At 33.0% G+C, this 16,582-nt stretch overlaps 1 protein-coding gene across 1 annotated transcript; it reads right to left on the reverse strand.

The window, feature by feature from the left end:
- Positions 1-593: 593 nt before the first annotated feature.
- Positions 594-3,277, reverse strand: LOC132175694 (basic helix-loop-helix (bHLH) DNA-binding superfamily protein). The gene is made up of 8 exons (XM_059587716.2): positions 2,797-3,277; positions 2,437-2,622; positions 2,230-2,295; positions 2,059-2,127; positions 1,871-1,954; positions 1,602-1,769; positions 1,307-1,434; positions 594-1,159 (listed from the first exon to the last, which is right to left on the reverse strand). The coding sequence occupies exons 1-7, from the start codon at positions 3,175-3,177 to the stop codon at positions 1,342-1,344; spliced, it is 1,047 nt and encodes a 348-aa protein (XP_059443699.2). The 5' UTR covers positions 3,178-3,277; the 3' UTR covers positions 594-1,159; positions 1,307-1,341.
- Positions 3,278-16,582: the final 13,305 nt, after the last annotated feature.

The following is a 16,582-nucleotide window of genomic DNA, read 5'->3' on the forward strand; positions in this document are numbered from 1 at the left end:
CAATTTGATAACGGGTCTTAATGGTTAAAGAATTATGCTTAAAATCGTAGGAAGAGACAGTAATTAGTGTCGTTAGTGCAAGTGCAGAGGCAACAACAAATTAAGAATGCAAGTTGAGATGGTGAATAAAAGATTTGGTGATCGACACATAACTTTGGAGATTAAGATTTCCTAGAATTCTATTTAATTTGAGATTCTCAAATTTATAAATATCAGCTGTTCATCTCATTTAAGAGTTTAAAATAAGTCATGTTTCAGCATTTAATGAATAAGTTACTCTCAATGAATTTAATAAGTCATGTTTCCTCATTAAATACTTAAATATAACTTATTTTAGACGTTTAGATGAGATGAACAGCTAAAATTTATGAATTTGAGAATCTCAAATTTTAAAAAAATTCTAGAGCGATCCATAATGATGGCATCTACTCATAAATGCCAGATATAAGTTGAATTTCCCCATCTCTAATGAAAATTGTACTCCAAAAACTCTGTTTTTTTACTTGGAAGCGGCAGTTCTTTGTTAGCAGTAGTAGCACAAGTTACAAGAGAAAAACCAAATGAAAGGAATGGCTGCATGTCATTCACAGTACTAAGGAAAAAGAAGGTATTTAATAGATGCTCCTTTCCACAACGGTTACATAGATGGGTAGGGGGAATTCACCCACGCAGAAGATTCCACCAATAAATGCCTATCCCAGTCATGTCAATGCAACAGGAACAGAGATAACGGTAAAAGTAACTGTAATAACCGAATAAATGTAACCCACAAGAATCACTTTAATGACAAACAATTGTTTATTTTATATATATATATATATTTTTTTTTTCTGATGTCTCTAGCGTAACCACCACAAGCTCTTGGAATCTATGCATGAGAGAGTTGGGGGGAATCGAATTAATAGACAGGAGCAGATTAAGGATCTATAAAAGATCTGGTCTTATTTTGTCGGTTGTATATGTCCTTCACCTTCTTCGATCGTCCATTGATTTTGCTACCCTTTATTCATCTTCAGACATCACTTTAATCTAATCGACATGGAGCAAGAACTTTTGGGTGAACAAGGGCCCTCCTTTGGAACTGATGCTGATCAAGAAAAGAAGAAGCTTGCATATTTCTTCCCCCGGTTTTGGCACTACTTTGGATTTTCTTCACTATCTGGAAAAGATAAATCCACAAAAATGAGCAAAAGTCAAGATATATGTATAAATATAATATTGCAAATATATAGAAATATTTGATTTATTATTGCCTTTATTTTCATTCATTATAATATTTTATGTGAGACAGGATTTGAGGGCATACCGATTGTTGTAGGGCAGCTGCTATGTTTTTTTACATTATTGGAAGAAACACAAGTTGCTGAACCCAGATGGATTAAGAAACTTTTGTCTTTGGTCTTCCACATGATCACAAAATACACTAGCGATATCCTGAAAATGATGTGTTTGTCATTGTTAGGAAAAAAAAACATTAAAAAAAAAAAAGAAAAAGTGGTTTTTTTATTTTATTATATATATATATATATATATATATATATATATATATATATATAATTTTCTTTATTATAATTAATCAACTTTCCAAGTAAAAAATGTACCTGAGAGAGGCCATTTTGGAGTAAAATTGAAGCTGTAGAATTGTTCAGAATAGGATAGTTATTTGCTGTTGTAAAGGCGGTGGGGGTGGTTGTATCAGCAAAACCTGTGAGCTGGGAGGGGCTGCATTGTGCCACAGATGGCAGTGCTGATGCCATGCTAGTCAAACTCTGAATCAAAATTCATGACAAACAGGAAAATCTCATCAGCTCTAATGGAGGAAATTGGGTAATCGTTAATCCATTAATATTGAAAGGCTAGATTTTCATACCTCTGGCCTGGCCATGAGTCCATCTAGGTCCATTCCAAAGTCATAGAACATGGGATTCACAGAAGCAAGCTTCATTGAAAGGAACTGGTAAAATGACAAAGACATCATCAGTTTATGTTTTTTTTTTTTCTTCATGGTATTAGTTAGTGAATATATATATATAGCAAGAAAATTCGGTTTGGTGTTACCTCCACTTGATTTTGTAGGGACTGAACATAATTGATTATCTCATCCAACATGAGGGCCTTTCCAGCTACCTTTTCTCAAACCAAAACACATGAAGTTGTCAGGAAAATATTTCTCATATATATATAAAGGAGAAGGAAAGATTGAAATGAAGACAAAGAACTGAAATCCACCTTCTCACAGCCAGGAACTAGTTGTTGTAAGATCTTTAGCCTCTGGCTTATTTTCTCTCTTCTTACCTGAAAACCAATTTACAATGAGACGTATATATATGTGTGGTCATAACAAAATTTTGCCATTTTTTTTTTCTTTCTATTTTTTATGCGTGGGGATATCATAAAGTTGGCAATCTCCAGGGGGTGTTTAAGAATGACTTGTACCCTTTCTGCAAGGCTGTGACTATCTGTTGCCTGGCCCCTCCTTGCTCTTACATGGATGTAACCTGTTGGAGGCTCTTCAGGAAATTTCTTCTGATCTTTCTTTTCAGGTTTAGGCTTCTTCTCTTCTCCTTCTTTCAGGGCACCATTGCATTTCTTTTGTTTCTTGTTTTTCCCTTCTGTCGGATCCTAATAAAATGAGGAGCATATAGTAAAGATCAAAATCCAGTTTGATTAACAAAATAGGATCCAAAGATTCAAAATCTTGAACAACAATCAGAACCCACATGAGCAATAATTGAAATTATATGTATATCATATATATATACACTGTTTTGCTATGAATAATTTGTTGGGGCCTACCTTAGATTGAGCACAAGTCATGGCCGAAACCCCATTTCTGTTCTTCCTCTTCTTCTCAATAATGGAAGTCACCTTCTGAGTAACCTGCTCGCCACTGTCAAGCTTATCCACCACTGCTGAGGACTCTGTACTTTGTTTTTTTGCCAGAGAAGGCTTATTATCACTAAAAGCAACCTTTGAGGCGTGGTCAAGACAGCTACTTTCATGGATTCTAACATCAACAGGAATCTCTTGTATAGGTTCAAGTGGATAAAATTGAGAGAAATTGCTAGTGTTGATATTTTCTTCCATAAAGCTAGACATCTTAATAGGGACCGGGGTGTTTGGCAAGAAAATTGATTCAATTGGAAAAGGGTGGTGTTGGTATGAAAAGGCTGCCATTTAAGAGCCCTGAAATTGGAAATGGAAATTATGAAGAAAGTGATTGAAGAGAAAGCTTGGCAGATGACAATTGAAGGGAGGCAGAGGTAGCAGTCAAGAAAAGTCGTCCGAGTCTGGCATACTAAGAGGCAAGGTTTATTTATATATATAAAGATCAGAAGAGAGAGAAAAAGTAATAAAAGGTTAAACTCTTTGGTAGTTCATTCGCATGCAAGTGTCTGTACATTTGACTGGTCTTATCTCAGCAATTATCTCTCCTTCTTAAATGAGTGTCCCCACTCACAACACCCACCTAAAAAAAAAAAAAAAAAAAGCACAAAAAAAGGGGACACAAAACCAATCTATAGTTGCAGGGGAATGTGGGGATATCAAAGATCCAAGACTTCATTTCCTTGAGGATAAGAAGCCCATTCTTTTTCTTATTTTCTCAAATGGTGATTTGGAAAACTACCAAAACAAAGTGCTAATCAAGTTACCATATACTTTCTCTTAAACCTGCCCTAGGTGTAGTATCAAATATAATCTACTTATGCTTCTGCTGAATGCATATAATTTTAGTTCATAGCAATCAGTTGCAGGCTCCTCTTTCTTGTAAATGGGAAACTTCAAACCTTGCTAAAACAGGCTAATATGGGCTTTGCATTAACATAATTAAGAGGCCATTTTTTCATCAAAAGTATAGCTGTCCAAGACACATCTCTGTATGCTACAATATTAATTGGATTCTTGTCGAGAAAATGAAAATGCTCCTAAAAATTATCAGGAAGCATCCTGGGGCTGTAATTTAAAGCACCCGATGGGTACCATCAAAAGATAAAAAGGTCACTGTCAATAGAGAGAGAGAGAGAGAGAGAGAGAGAAAAAAAAAAAAAAAAAGAGAGAGAGAGAGGACAATTAATATCTCCCTCCTCTTTTCTCTGCTATTGGATCAGTGATTAATTAAAAGAGGCTGAAATAAATTATTTGATTTGGGTGTTTTCCACCAGCTTGTGAAAACCCTTATCACGTTTTATAATTATTTTCTTCCCTTCCCTTGCTGATGGGATGGTTCATAGGTATTTCATAATTCTGGCCAGACCTTTGATATCTCCCTCCTCTTTTCTCTGCTATTGGATCAGTGATTAATTAAAAGCGGCTGAAATAAATTATTTGATTTGGGTGTTCTTCACCAGCTTGTGAAAACCCTTATCACGTTTTATAATTATTTTCTTCCCTTCCCTTGCTGATGGATTGGGATGGTTCATAGGTATTTCATAATTCTGGCCAGACCTTTGATTGATGCAAATTTCTGTTTCTTCTTTTATATTGGGAGAGGGAGTGAGCTTTTTGGAAGCATCTCTCCCATACTCATGCCAAGAGCTCTGAGATATGGCTATGTTTGCTTATGGTTATGGATTTTTTTTTTTTTTAAAAAAAAACCCTAAAACTATTCATCTCAAATTCAATTCTAGCATTTATATTTTATACTTACATCAATCACATTTTATTACTATTCAAATAAAAAAATTACTACAAAACATTTATTTATTTATTTTTCACTTTTTCATATTAAGCATTCTTATTTTTTTCACACATCAATCAAATCTTATTACAATTTTAGACCACTTTTTTTTTTCTTTTTTTTTTTTTTCAAACTATTGGCAAACACAGCTTATATGGATAAAGCATTGCTCCCTCCCTCATTTTCCAAGCTTGGCCCAACTCGAGTCCAGTACTATAGATTTGACAGCCCGATATTGGAGAGAGGAAGCTTAATTAGGTTGTCCTCTTTCTACAATTAAGCTTCTAAATAGCATATTAGCTTTCTTTATTTATTTATTTATTAATGACAAACTTCTTAACATCGCGTATGGCTATTACAATACCATTAACAAAGGGTTTTTTTTTTTATGTGAATCACTTCATCCATAAAGGAGGGTGCATTTTTTGCTAGCCTATGAGTCACTCTGTTCACCTCCCATCTAACATGAGAAACTTCATTGTTGAAATGATTATAGCACAATGCGAGCATCGTTAATTAATTGGCCATAATGACACCAATTTTTACGCGCCATCATTTCTTAAAGCATGCACCACTAGTAGTGCATCTCTTTCGGATTCCACCTTATTCTATTACAACTCCATCTCTTTAGCAAATACTATGACTGTGTTTGGCAATGGAATGGAAAAAAAGAGTGGAACAGTACTGTAGTATATTTGATTGATATGAGAGAAAAAAGTAAGAATGTTTTGTATAAAAAAGTAAAAAAATTTGTTTTGTATTGATTTTTTTTATTTGAATAGTAATAAAAAGTGATTGTTGTGATATAAAAAGTAAAAATGTTGTACTTAATTTTAAGAATAATTTTTTGGGAATGAGACTTGGTCTGGTCCAGCCTTTTGGCAAACACAGCCTATATATTGCCCTTAAAGCAACAATAGATTTTACAACAACTGGATCAGTAATATTTTTTCTTGGAGTTTGCAAAATGGCCATCACGGCATCACCTCTCCCTCAGAATTACGTACAATTACTTATATGCCCATCTTTTTGTTAAGCTTGTCTACCACATCATCTCTGTTTACCTTTTCTAGTCCCTCAAGGGACTAGCAAATTAAAGTGAAGAGGAGGAGGCCGGAAAATATTATACAAAACCCTAACTTCCCAAAATAGGATCCTCTTTATTTTACAGTTAAAATTAATGTATGTGGTGCCAATTGCCCTCAAACCAAAAACAACTAAACCAAATCTTTAATTGTAAGATAAAAATGTAATATATAACATTAATCTTTCTTTATTAGGTTTTAAATTCTTTGGCCTTTTCATGATAACGATACTCACATATACTTTTATATATATACCGTTATCATAATTCCAATTCAAATATATCCCCAATTCGCTCATAATATATTGCATATCCTTGAAATTTCCCCCTTTCTCGTAGTACCAAATTAAGCTTGCTATTTCCGAAGCCCATGTCTGTCACGTGTCTTATAAGATCCTGTCCGGCGCTGTTCCATTATAATTGATTCATGCACCTCGTTGAATCCGTAATATATATATATATATATACACATGATCACCAATATCTACATATAGCATATATAGAGACAAATAACACAATTCACAACATACGTATGGATTTGAATATAGTGCCGTTAGCCATGCAATATGATCAATTAAATGAAAGTTTCAACTAATTTTTTAATTAGTCTTATTAAAAAAAAAAAATTAAGGGTTGGGTAGAATTTTCATACATGTCAGTATTATAGAATAGTTGTGAACATATGCACCCCGGGCTAGTGTGCCCCTTTTTTATAGGTTGAACCCTCGAAATAATTAATCTTTTACCCCATTTTTTTTTAATTCCCCCCATTTAAACTTTTGGTTTTCGTCTCTAATTGTGGGATAACAATATAATTTTTATTTCTTAAATATACTTTTTGAGCTATTAAATTTTTTCTATTCTCGTATCTGACTTTTAAATCTAAAGAAAGAGGTAAAAACATGAAGGAAAAAAAAAATCTAAAAGATGATTTCAATTGGTGAAATGAGTAATGTTCAAAAATATATTTGTATGTTATAATTATTTATAAATTATAAAAGGGATTAAAAATTAGTTAAAACTGACGTATTAGTGAGAAAATTGAATAATAAACTCTGCAAAAATTATAGTCACATACTATGAGGTTACAAAGTCATAGATACAAACAAAAATTCTTACAATGAGGTGCTATCTATGACTTCAATTTTTCGTTAACCCATGTACAAAGACAGTTAAAGAGCAAACCTGCTCCGAGCAGACTAGATCTAAGACATGGGTAGCCAAATTTTCTAACAAAATTTATTTGAACTGACCCCTTACACCTAATTATCCAGGCCGTGAGAAATAATCTCTCACACCTAATTATTTATGCTTATTCATGAAGACAGGTTTAAAGAGAATAAACCACTTATTCAAAACAAAATTACAAACAAACAATCAGCAAGCAGCAGTAGCGGTCAAAAATGAGATGAACAACCTAACATGATAAAAGATGGACGGACGCATAACAGAGAGGCCAAAGTTGTTAATCTGGTCAAAAAACACTTACAAACATATAAAAAAAATAAAAAGATTTTTTTTTTTTTAAAAAAAAAGAAAAAAATAAGAGGGTAAGATCGGAAAGTAAAAAAAAAAAAAAAGGGAAAGGAGAACTACTCTCTTCTCCTCTCAAAATTGTTTTATGAGAATAAGAGCGAGAGACTGATGGAGGTTACCATGAGTGTATAAAGGTAAATTAACATGGGCAGACTGATATGACACGTGTACGCGTGGAGGCCCCTCGGCCCCTCGTTGTCGTTTAATACGTACGATTCAGACCTCTCTGTGCATGAAAGTGTCGTTCACTGATCGTAAGGTATCTTTCGGGGGCTTTGTGTGCTGCCATCAAAAGCAGCACCCAAAATATATATATATATATATATATATATATATATATTCAATTTATGAGGAGTCAAAAAGAAAAGAAAAAAAAAAAAAAAGTTATGGATAGGAACAAAAAGAAAAAAAAAAGGTAATGTATAAATTTTAAAAAATTAAATGGCTTGGCAAGGTAATTAACTTGACAATAAATACACGAGTAACACGATTAGATATATGGCCCTTAGGAATTTGAAGAGTTGAAAAGGTTGAAATTTTGGCATATTCATTGCCAAACAAGGCCTATGCAACCAATGACTATAGACCATAATCATACTTAACCTATTCATAGCTAGCTAGCTGTATACAGACTACAAAGTCAATTGTACTACATATATGACACCTTAATTTGCGCTCCTAGTACCATTCTATCGTGCTAGTAATTATGGCCTTTTGAATTTCAACAATAGTTTAGCAAATGACTTAAAAAAGTGAATGAACAGTAAATTTAATTGACACGTAAATTTTTTTTTTTAATTTTGTAATGATTTTTTTATTTGAATAAAGATAAAAAATGACTGATATGATGTAAAAAATAAAAATATTATAATTGATTTTGAAATGAATTTTTTAGGTCTTTAGGTCCGGTCCGGTCCAATCCAATCATTTGGCAAACATGCCCAAAAATATTTATGAAGTCATTTAACAGAATTGGGATTGATAGCAACTTTTGTTCAAATTGTAGCCAATTTTAACCGTAACAGAGATATTTTGATGAGGCTTATCTATCTAAACATGTGTTCGAATAGTCTAATAATTTGTTCGTACACAAGAATCCTATCAATAGCTCTCTCAATTGCCAACTTAATTGGAGATTCCAGTCTGATTTGACATTATAAATAATAAATGTCACTTGGAACATCATGGGACTATATGACCATAATTAAGCATGATTAACCTATATGTTCATAGTTAGCTAAGGCCAATTCTAGGAGTGTAAACGAGTCGAGCATGAGCGAATTTTTCTTATTCGGGTTCAACTCGTTTAAATTTTACTCGACTCGAGCTCAAAGACGAGTAAAAAAAACAAGCTCAAGCTCATAATAAGTAGAGCCGAGCTAAAAGCTGGTTCTTATATTTAATGTGTTTTTTTATTATATAAATTTAAACTTTAAGTACTCTTAAACGGTTCAAGAAGCCATCTTAAAATATATTAATACTTCAATTGTAGGTATAAGTAACACATTGTTGAATCCAATATCAATTACTTAATTTGATATTATTTAATCATATGATCTCATTAAATTATATCATATGATTAATTATTTAAATTATTATCATGTTAACTTATTATCTTTTTTTTTTTTTTGAATTGAACTTATTATCTAATTGTAATGCTCAAACTCCTAAGTCCTAAATTCCAAATGATCTAATGGTCATACACTAATACTTAAATTATATCATCTTATTATCTCACAAATCACAATTCATATTAATATAATAATATTATCTTACATCTAAGATCATGTGATACACATTTTCTAAGTATAAAGTATCTAATAATGCATTGATTAAATGGCTGATGGCACAATTACACAATAAATTATATAATTATACCATATGATATAATGATTAATAATTATATCAAATATATATATATATATATATATATATATATATATATATATATATATATAAATAAAAAAGTTATTATTGAGTAATATTGGTTATATTGTTATTTGTGTCTTAATAAAAAAATATACGAGTTGAGCTTAATAAGCGAGTCAAGCTTTATTCAAACCGAGTTTATACGAGCCGAACCCAAACTCGCTTGGAAACACGAACACCCTAGTCAATTCTACTTAGTCCCACACCGATCAAATTCTACCCCACTAAGTACCGACACTCAGCGAATGCTCATAAATATGTGGAAATTGTATACATTCTTGTCAATTAGCATTTATCACTTTTTTTTTTCTTCTGATTTTTGTTTCTTTTTTCCTCCTCGATCTCCTCGATCTTTTGAAAAGTAAGTCCATGTACAGCTAGGCCAGAGGAAAGGCTTCTCATATATATCTTGTCGATGACTCTTGAATTATTGAAGATCACATTAATTTGTTACGCCGAAAATGCATATTCCTAGTTAATTTCCTATAGGCTATGCCATTTGGCCCATTTCTTTATTTAGTTGTACATTATTTTTGGGTATTCTTCTAAATAGAAAAATAGCTATTTCTAGAAGAATAAAATAGTCTCCAAAAAACTCAATTTTTTTTTTCAAACCCATTTTATTTTTGTTAAAAAAAAAAAAAAATCTTCTTAACCACCCTAATAGAACCATTTGGTACGGTAGTGGTGCGACTACTCCCATTTCCCGGCCAATTAATGTTCAATAGTGAGTGTACTAAAATTTTTGATTCAATTCTAATAAGAGCACAATGAGTTGTCCTCATACAGAAGAACTTGTGTAGATTGGCCGGTGTGATACATGCATGAAATGGTCTATTAATATATAACAACATTATAAACACCAGATGATATATATTAATGGAAATTGTTCACATTCTAGCTTGTCAACTAGCAATATATTCACCACATTTTTCTTATGATTTTTGTTTCCATTTTCCCTTTGATCTCCTCCTCCTTCATTAAAAGGCCAGAGCCCAGAGGAAATGAAAGATATCTTGTCGCCGAGTGTTGAATTGCTGAAGAGATGAAAAAGGGTGGTGGCCAGGTACATGCATGCAATATTATTAATGCATGCATGGTACAGCATTGAAGACAAAACTCCTCCTCGAGGCTCAAAGGGGTTTGTGGAGCATATCTTTTGAGAGCGACAAGTCGGCCACGCGCGTAAGGCGGGTTGTTTGTTGTCCTTATTTCGGTGGGACTATGTATGGATCTATCCATCCCTTCGATACTCGTGTTTTGCGTACAGTGTTATACACACACCTTTCATTTCATTGGATCGTACGTACGTACGTATGCGCAAATTTTCATGTATTCTCTCTCAACTTCACTACTTCGGGAGAAACAGAATCGTGTCGGATTTTTCATCTATATATATATATATATATATATATATATGCACGGTTTCTGTTTTCATCGTCTTGTTTCATTACAGTCGACGAAATGCAAAGGCACTCCCTCGATCGAGCTAAGTGGTCAACTAAGAAAACTCACGTTTTTAGTTGTGCTATATCATTTAGCAATAATTATGTCCGGGTTGTGTGGCTTGTGCCCAACCGCAGTTTTGGCATAATTTCGGCATAATACTATTCATCATACTCTTTTATTTTTTTTAATTTTTTTTTATCTTTTATATCACATTAATTTTTTTTTTTTTATTATTATTCAAATAAAAATCACTATAAAACAAAAAAAAAAATCATTTTTTATAACAAACATTATTACTTTTTTCAATTTTTTTTTTAAAAAAAACATTTTTACCTTTTTTTTTCACATCAATCAATTTTTGATACAGTATTGAACTGAAATCGAAACGAAATCGTTTACCAAACGAATCCCATATCGTGACTAGCATTATGTTAGAATATTAATTTAAATTATTAAACATACCCTTTCATATTGGCTTAAGTTTTGGAACAATATTGCAAGTTGACATAGTTAAGGGTAGGCAAAACCCGCCCAAACTCGGCCCACCCACCCCGCCCTGCAAACAAATACCGGTTTTTAGAATTAAATTTGCAGATCTGGGTTAGGTTTTTAACTACCTGTGCAGGGCGCAAGACGGGTTGTGGGTAAGAGATTTTAAAATCACCGGGTACCCGCCCCTGTCCTGCCCCACACCACCCCACCCCCCCCAAAAAAGAAAAAAAAAAAAAAAAAACCCCTAAAACCCTCTATCTCTCTTTCTTTTCTCACGCAATCATAGACTCGATCTAAATAAGATTTGAGAAAGAGAGGAGATGTGAAGAGACTTAAAAAAAAAAAAAAAAAAAAGAGGCCAAAATAGTGACGTCTTAATGGTGACATTTTTTACCGAAAAAACGTCACTTTTTAAAACGCGACACTTCAACAACATCAAAATATAAGGGGGTTACAAAATTTGGAATAGTGATGTTTACTGTTCAAATGTCACTAGTTAAGGGTGTTTTCCTAAAAAATGTCACCTTATAGAAGAGGATGTGCTACAGTAACGTATAACTATTTACCAGTTGCCTTTTAAAAGGTGACATCAGACCTTTTCATTCATAAAATAAATAAAAATAATAATTGATATCAAAAAATATTTATACATACCAAAAAATAAAATAAAATAAAATAATTTCAAAATAATTAAAAAAAAAAATTTTGAGGGGTGGCTAACATCTAGCAGCCACCCCTGAGGTGGGGGTTGCCTTCGGGCCATGCCAAGAAAGAGAGCTTGAAGGCCACCCCTGGCCCATGGGGAGGGCTACTGTAGTAAAAGTCAAGTGAGTTGCTTATCTTATGTAAAAGAGTATCAATTACAAAGGTTTTGTATGAGTGAACTTTTTGTAATCTTTATTTTTTTTATAGCTGGTTAATTTCCTTGGTTTGGCTGCCCTAAAGTAGTTTTACTTTTGAAGAGTTCTTAAAAAAGTTTCAACTTTGTCACCAAAATCTTTGTATTGATTGATTTATCGCTTTTCATATATTTGGTGAATGTTTGTGTGATTAATAAATTTTAAAATCCATGTTAACCCCTTATAGGTTTTATTTGTAGTCTATTTATAATATTTTCAGACTCTTATGAGACTTTGTGCCACATCCATATATGCCTCTAATTGTTGACAGTTTGTGGCACCGCAAAACAACTGTGAGATGTGTTCATGACATTTCAATAATAGTGTTTTAAAGATTCTAAATTAGTTACAAATCAATCACAAATTTGAGAAAATACAAAAATGTCAGCTACAAGCTAGGGATAGGACAACCTGTTATGCTAGACAAAGTGGTGATTGAATATAATTTCAAAGTAGAAGTTTTGAGTTCATACCCTATTTCTGTAATTCACTTTCCATTTTAAATATATATGTCACATATTGAGCTTCACTTATTCAGGAGAAGTTTAAGCCCACAGATGAGAGCAAGTGTAAAAATATAAATTCAATGGTTAAATTTACAATTTCCAATAATAAATAGTAAGTTAAATGATTAAATCTTTTGTTGGAACCTACAGTACTTTTATCCTTGGCCATTTCAATTAAAATATAAAATGTTTCCCTTTGAGTAGAACAATATTGCGAGTTAACATAGTTAGGGGTGGGCAAAACCTGCCCAAACTTAGCCCACCCACCCCGCCCCACACACAAAGATCGGTTTTTAGAATTAAATTTGCGGATCCGGGTTAGGTTTTTAACTACTTGTGCGGGGCACAAGATGAGTTGTGGGTAAGAGATTTTAAAATCACCGGGTACATGCCCTGTCCCGCCCCACACAACCCCACCCGCCCCCCTGCAAAAAAAAAAAAAAAAAAAAACCCTAAAACCCTCTATCTCTCTTTCTTTCCTCACGCAATCATGGACTCTAGAGAAGATTTGAGAAACAGAGGAGTGAAGAGACACTTATAAAAAAAAAAAAAAAAAAAAAAAAGAGGCCAAAATATATAGTGACGTTTTTTACCCCAAAAAAAGTCACTTTTTAAAACAAAACACCTAGAACGCGACACTTCAACAACATCAAAATATAGGGGGTTCACGAAATTTGGAATAGTGACATTTACTGTTCAAACATCACTAGTTAATGGTGTTTTCCTAAAAAATGTCACCTTATAGAAGAGGCGCGGCTGCGCTACTGTAACGTCTAACTATTTACATGTTGCCTTTTAAAATGTGACATCAGACCTTTTCATTTATAAAATAAATAAAAATAATAATTGATATCAAAAAATATTTATGCATACGAAAAAATAAAATAAAATAAAATAATTTCAAAATAATTAAATTTTTTTTTTTTTGTGGTGGGAGTTGCCTTCGGGCCACCCCGAGAGAGAGAGCCTGAATGCCACCCCTGGCCCATGGGGAGGGCTACTGTAGTAAAAGTCAAGTGAGTCGCTTGTCTTATGTAAAAGAGTATCAATTACAAAGGTTTTATTTTTTTATAGTTGATTAATTTTATTGGTTTAGCTGCCTTAAAGTAGTTTTACTTTTTAAGAGTTCTTCAAAAAATTTCAACTTTATCACCAAAATCTTTGTATGAATTGATTTATCACTTTCCATATATTTGATGATTATTTGTGTGATTAATAAATTTTAAAATCCACTTTAACCCCTTATAGGTTTTATTTGTAGTCTATTTATAATATTTTCAGACCCTGATGAGACTTTGTGCCACATCCATATATGCCTATAATTGTTGACAGCTTGTGGCACCGCAAAACAACTGTGAGATGTGTTCATGACATTTCAAGAATAGTGTTGTAAAGATTCTAAATTAGTTACAAATCAATCACAAATTTGAGAAAATACAAAAATGTCGCACAAGCTTGGGATAGGACAACCTGTTATGCTAGACAAAGTGATGATTGAATATAATTTCAAAGTTGAAGTTTTGAGTTCATACCCTATTTCTGTAATTCACTTTCCATTTTAAATATATATGTCATATATTGAGCTTCACTTATTCAGGAGAAGTTTAAGCCCACATATGAGAGCAAGTGTAAAAATATAAATTCAATGGTTAAATTTACAATTTCCAATAATAAATAGTAAGTTAAATGATTAAATCTTTTGTTGGAACCTATAGTACTTTTATCCCTGGCCATTTCAATTAAAATATAAAATGTTTCCCTTTGAGTAGAACAATATTGCGAGTTAACATAGTTAGGGGTGGGCAAAACCCGCCCAAACTTAGCCCACCCACCCCGCCCCACACACAAAGATCGGTTTTTAGAATTAAATTTGCGGATCCGGGTTAGGTTTTTAACTACTTGTGCGGGGCACAAGACGAGTTGTGGGTAAGAGATTTTAAAATCACTAGGTACATGCCCTGTCCCGCCCCACACAACCCCACCCGCCCCCCCCCCCCCCCAAAAAAAAAAAAAAAAACCCTAAAACCCTCTATCTCTCTTTCTTTCCTCACGCAATCATGGACTCTAGAGAAGATTTGAGAAACAGAGGAGAGAAGAGACACTTAAAAAAAAAAAAAAAGAGAGGACAAAATATATAGTGACGTTTTTTACCCAAAAAAAGAGGCCAAAATATATGGTGTTTTCCTAAAAAATGTTACCTTATAGAAGAGGCGTGGATGCGCTACTGTAACGTGTAACTATTTACATGTTGCCTTTTAAAATGTGACATCAGACCTTTTCATTTATAAAATAAATAAAAATAATAATTGAAAAATAAAATAATTAAAAAAATAATTAAAAAAATAAAAATTTTGAGGTGGGAGTTGCCTTCGGGTCACCCCGAGAGAGAGAGCCTGAATGCCACCCCTGGCCCATGGGGAGGGCAACTGTAGTAAAAGTCAAGTGAGTCGCTTGTCTTATGTAAAAGAGTATCAATTACAAAGGTTTTATTTTTTTATAGTTGATTAATTTTCTTGGTTTAGCTGCCTTAAAGTAGTTTTACTTTTGAAGAGTTCTTCAAAAAATTTCAACTTTATCACCAAAATCTTTGTATGGATTGATTTATCGCTTTCCATATATTTGATGATTATTTGTGTGATTAATAAATTTTAAAATCCACTTTAACCTCTTATAGGTTTTATTTGTAGTCTATTTATAATATTTTCAGACCCTGATGAGACTTTGTGCCACATCCATATATGCCTATAATTGTTGACAGCTTGTGGCACCGCAAAACAACTGTGAGATGTGTTCATAACATTTCAAGAATAGTGTTTTAAAGATTCTAAATTAGTTACAAATCAATCACAAATTTGAGAAAATACAAAAATGTCGCAACAAGCTAGGGATAGGACAACCTGTTATGCTAGACAAAGTGGTGATTGAATATAATTTCAAAGTAGAAGTTTTGAGTTCATACCCTATTTCTGTAATTCACTTTCCATTTTAAATATATATGTCACATATTGAGCTTCACTTATTCAGAAGAAGTTTAAGCCCACAGATGAGAGCAAGTGTAAAAATATAAATTCAATGGTTAAATTTACAATTTCCAATAATAAATAGTAAGTTAAATGATTAAATCTTTTGTTGGAACCTATAGTACTTTTATCCCTGGCCATTTCAATTAAAATATAAGATGTTTCCCTTTGAGTAGGACAATAAAGTTGACCATCAAGATCGAGTATCAAACGTTTTAGCTAGACTCCCATCCTTTTCTTATTTTTCTTTTTGTAAACGAGAAAAAGATCAGGACAACGTACGTGATCACCTCAATTAAACACTGTTACACTGGTGCTAATTAAGTAAGACAAGATCAGCTAGCGAGGGTCCATTTAGATCAGTGATAGCTAGAAAGTGTGTGTCGTTATTCATAACAACAGTTAATTTATAGATTACGCAATCTCCAACTCCAAATGTATGCTCATGATATCTCAAATAGACACCTTCATTTGGTCCCCCATTGCAGATGGATATACATGTTGAAGGATCTAATCGTAGTCAACTTTATATGGAGGCCAGTTTATCATTTTCCTCATAATGTGGCCCCTCTATATTGCCGGCAAAATATTTTCTAACTTGCAAGGCCAACTGGGATGATTCTCTTTGTTTGTTAATGTGTTTTGAAGAAGACGTATTTTTTCTTTGAGCGCTCTTAGACTGTAGGCATCTATCTAGTAGCGTGCTCCACTATTGAGAGAAGATAAAGCCAAAGGCTCAATTTGATATATGAGCTAGATAGGGTACTAATTTTATTTGGGAGCGTATTATTTTTCTAACCGTTTTTTGTTTTGAGAAGAGAAAACAAAAAGACGAACGCAGTTAGCCCTAGCGGGCTTCTATATATGGATGTTTGCGTTTAAAAGGGAAAAGCAAGCAAAAACAAGATTCAATTTAAGAAGTGATGAGTTGAAAATGATGTTGATAGAAGGCAAGAGGGCAAAGCATAAAAACAACTAAGAAGCTCTTC

Source organism: Corylus avellana, chromosome 3 (assembly GCF_965113065.1).
Source record: "Corylus avellana chromosome 3, dhCorAvel1.hap1.2, whole genome shotgun sequence".
NCBI classification, from domain to species: Eukaryota; Viridiplantae; Streptophyta; class Magnoliopsida; order Fagales; family Betulaceae; genus Corylus; species Corylus avellana.

What these genes read in the sequence shown, in the direction of transcription:
- LOC132175694 (XM_059587716.2), bottom strand. Translation starts at nt 3,177, where the DNA reads ATGGCAGCCTTTTCATACCAACACCACCCTTTTCCAATTGAATCAATT. An exon ending in CCCTACAAAATCAAGTGGAG is followed by an intron (nt 1,955 to 2,058) that starts GTAACACCAAAC and finishes TCATTTTACCAG; the next exon opens with TTCCTTTCAATGAAGCTTGC. An exon ending in TCCAAAATGGCCTCTCTCAG is followed by an intron (nt 1,435 to 1,601) that starts GTACATTTTTTA and finishes CATCATTTTCAG; the next exon opens with GATATCGCTAGTGTATTTTG.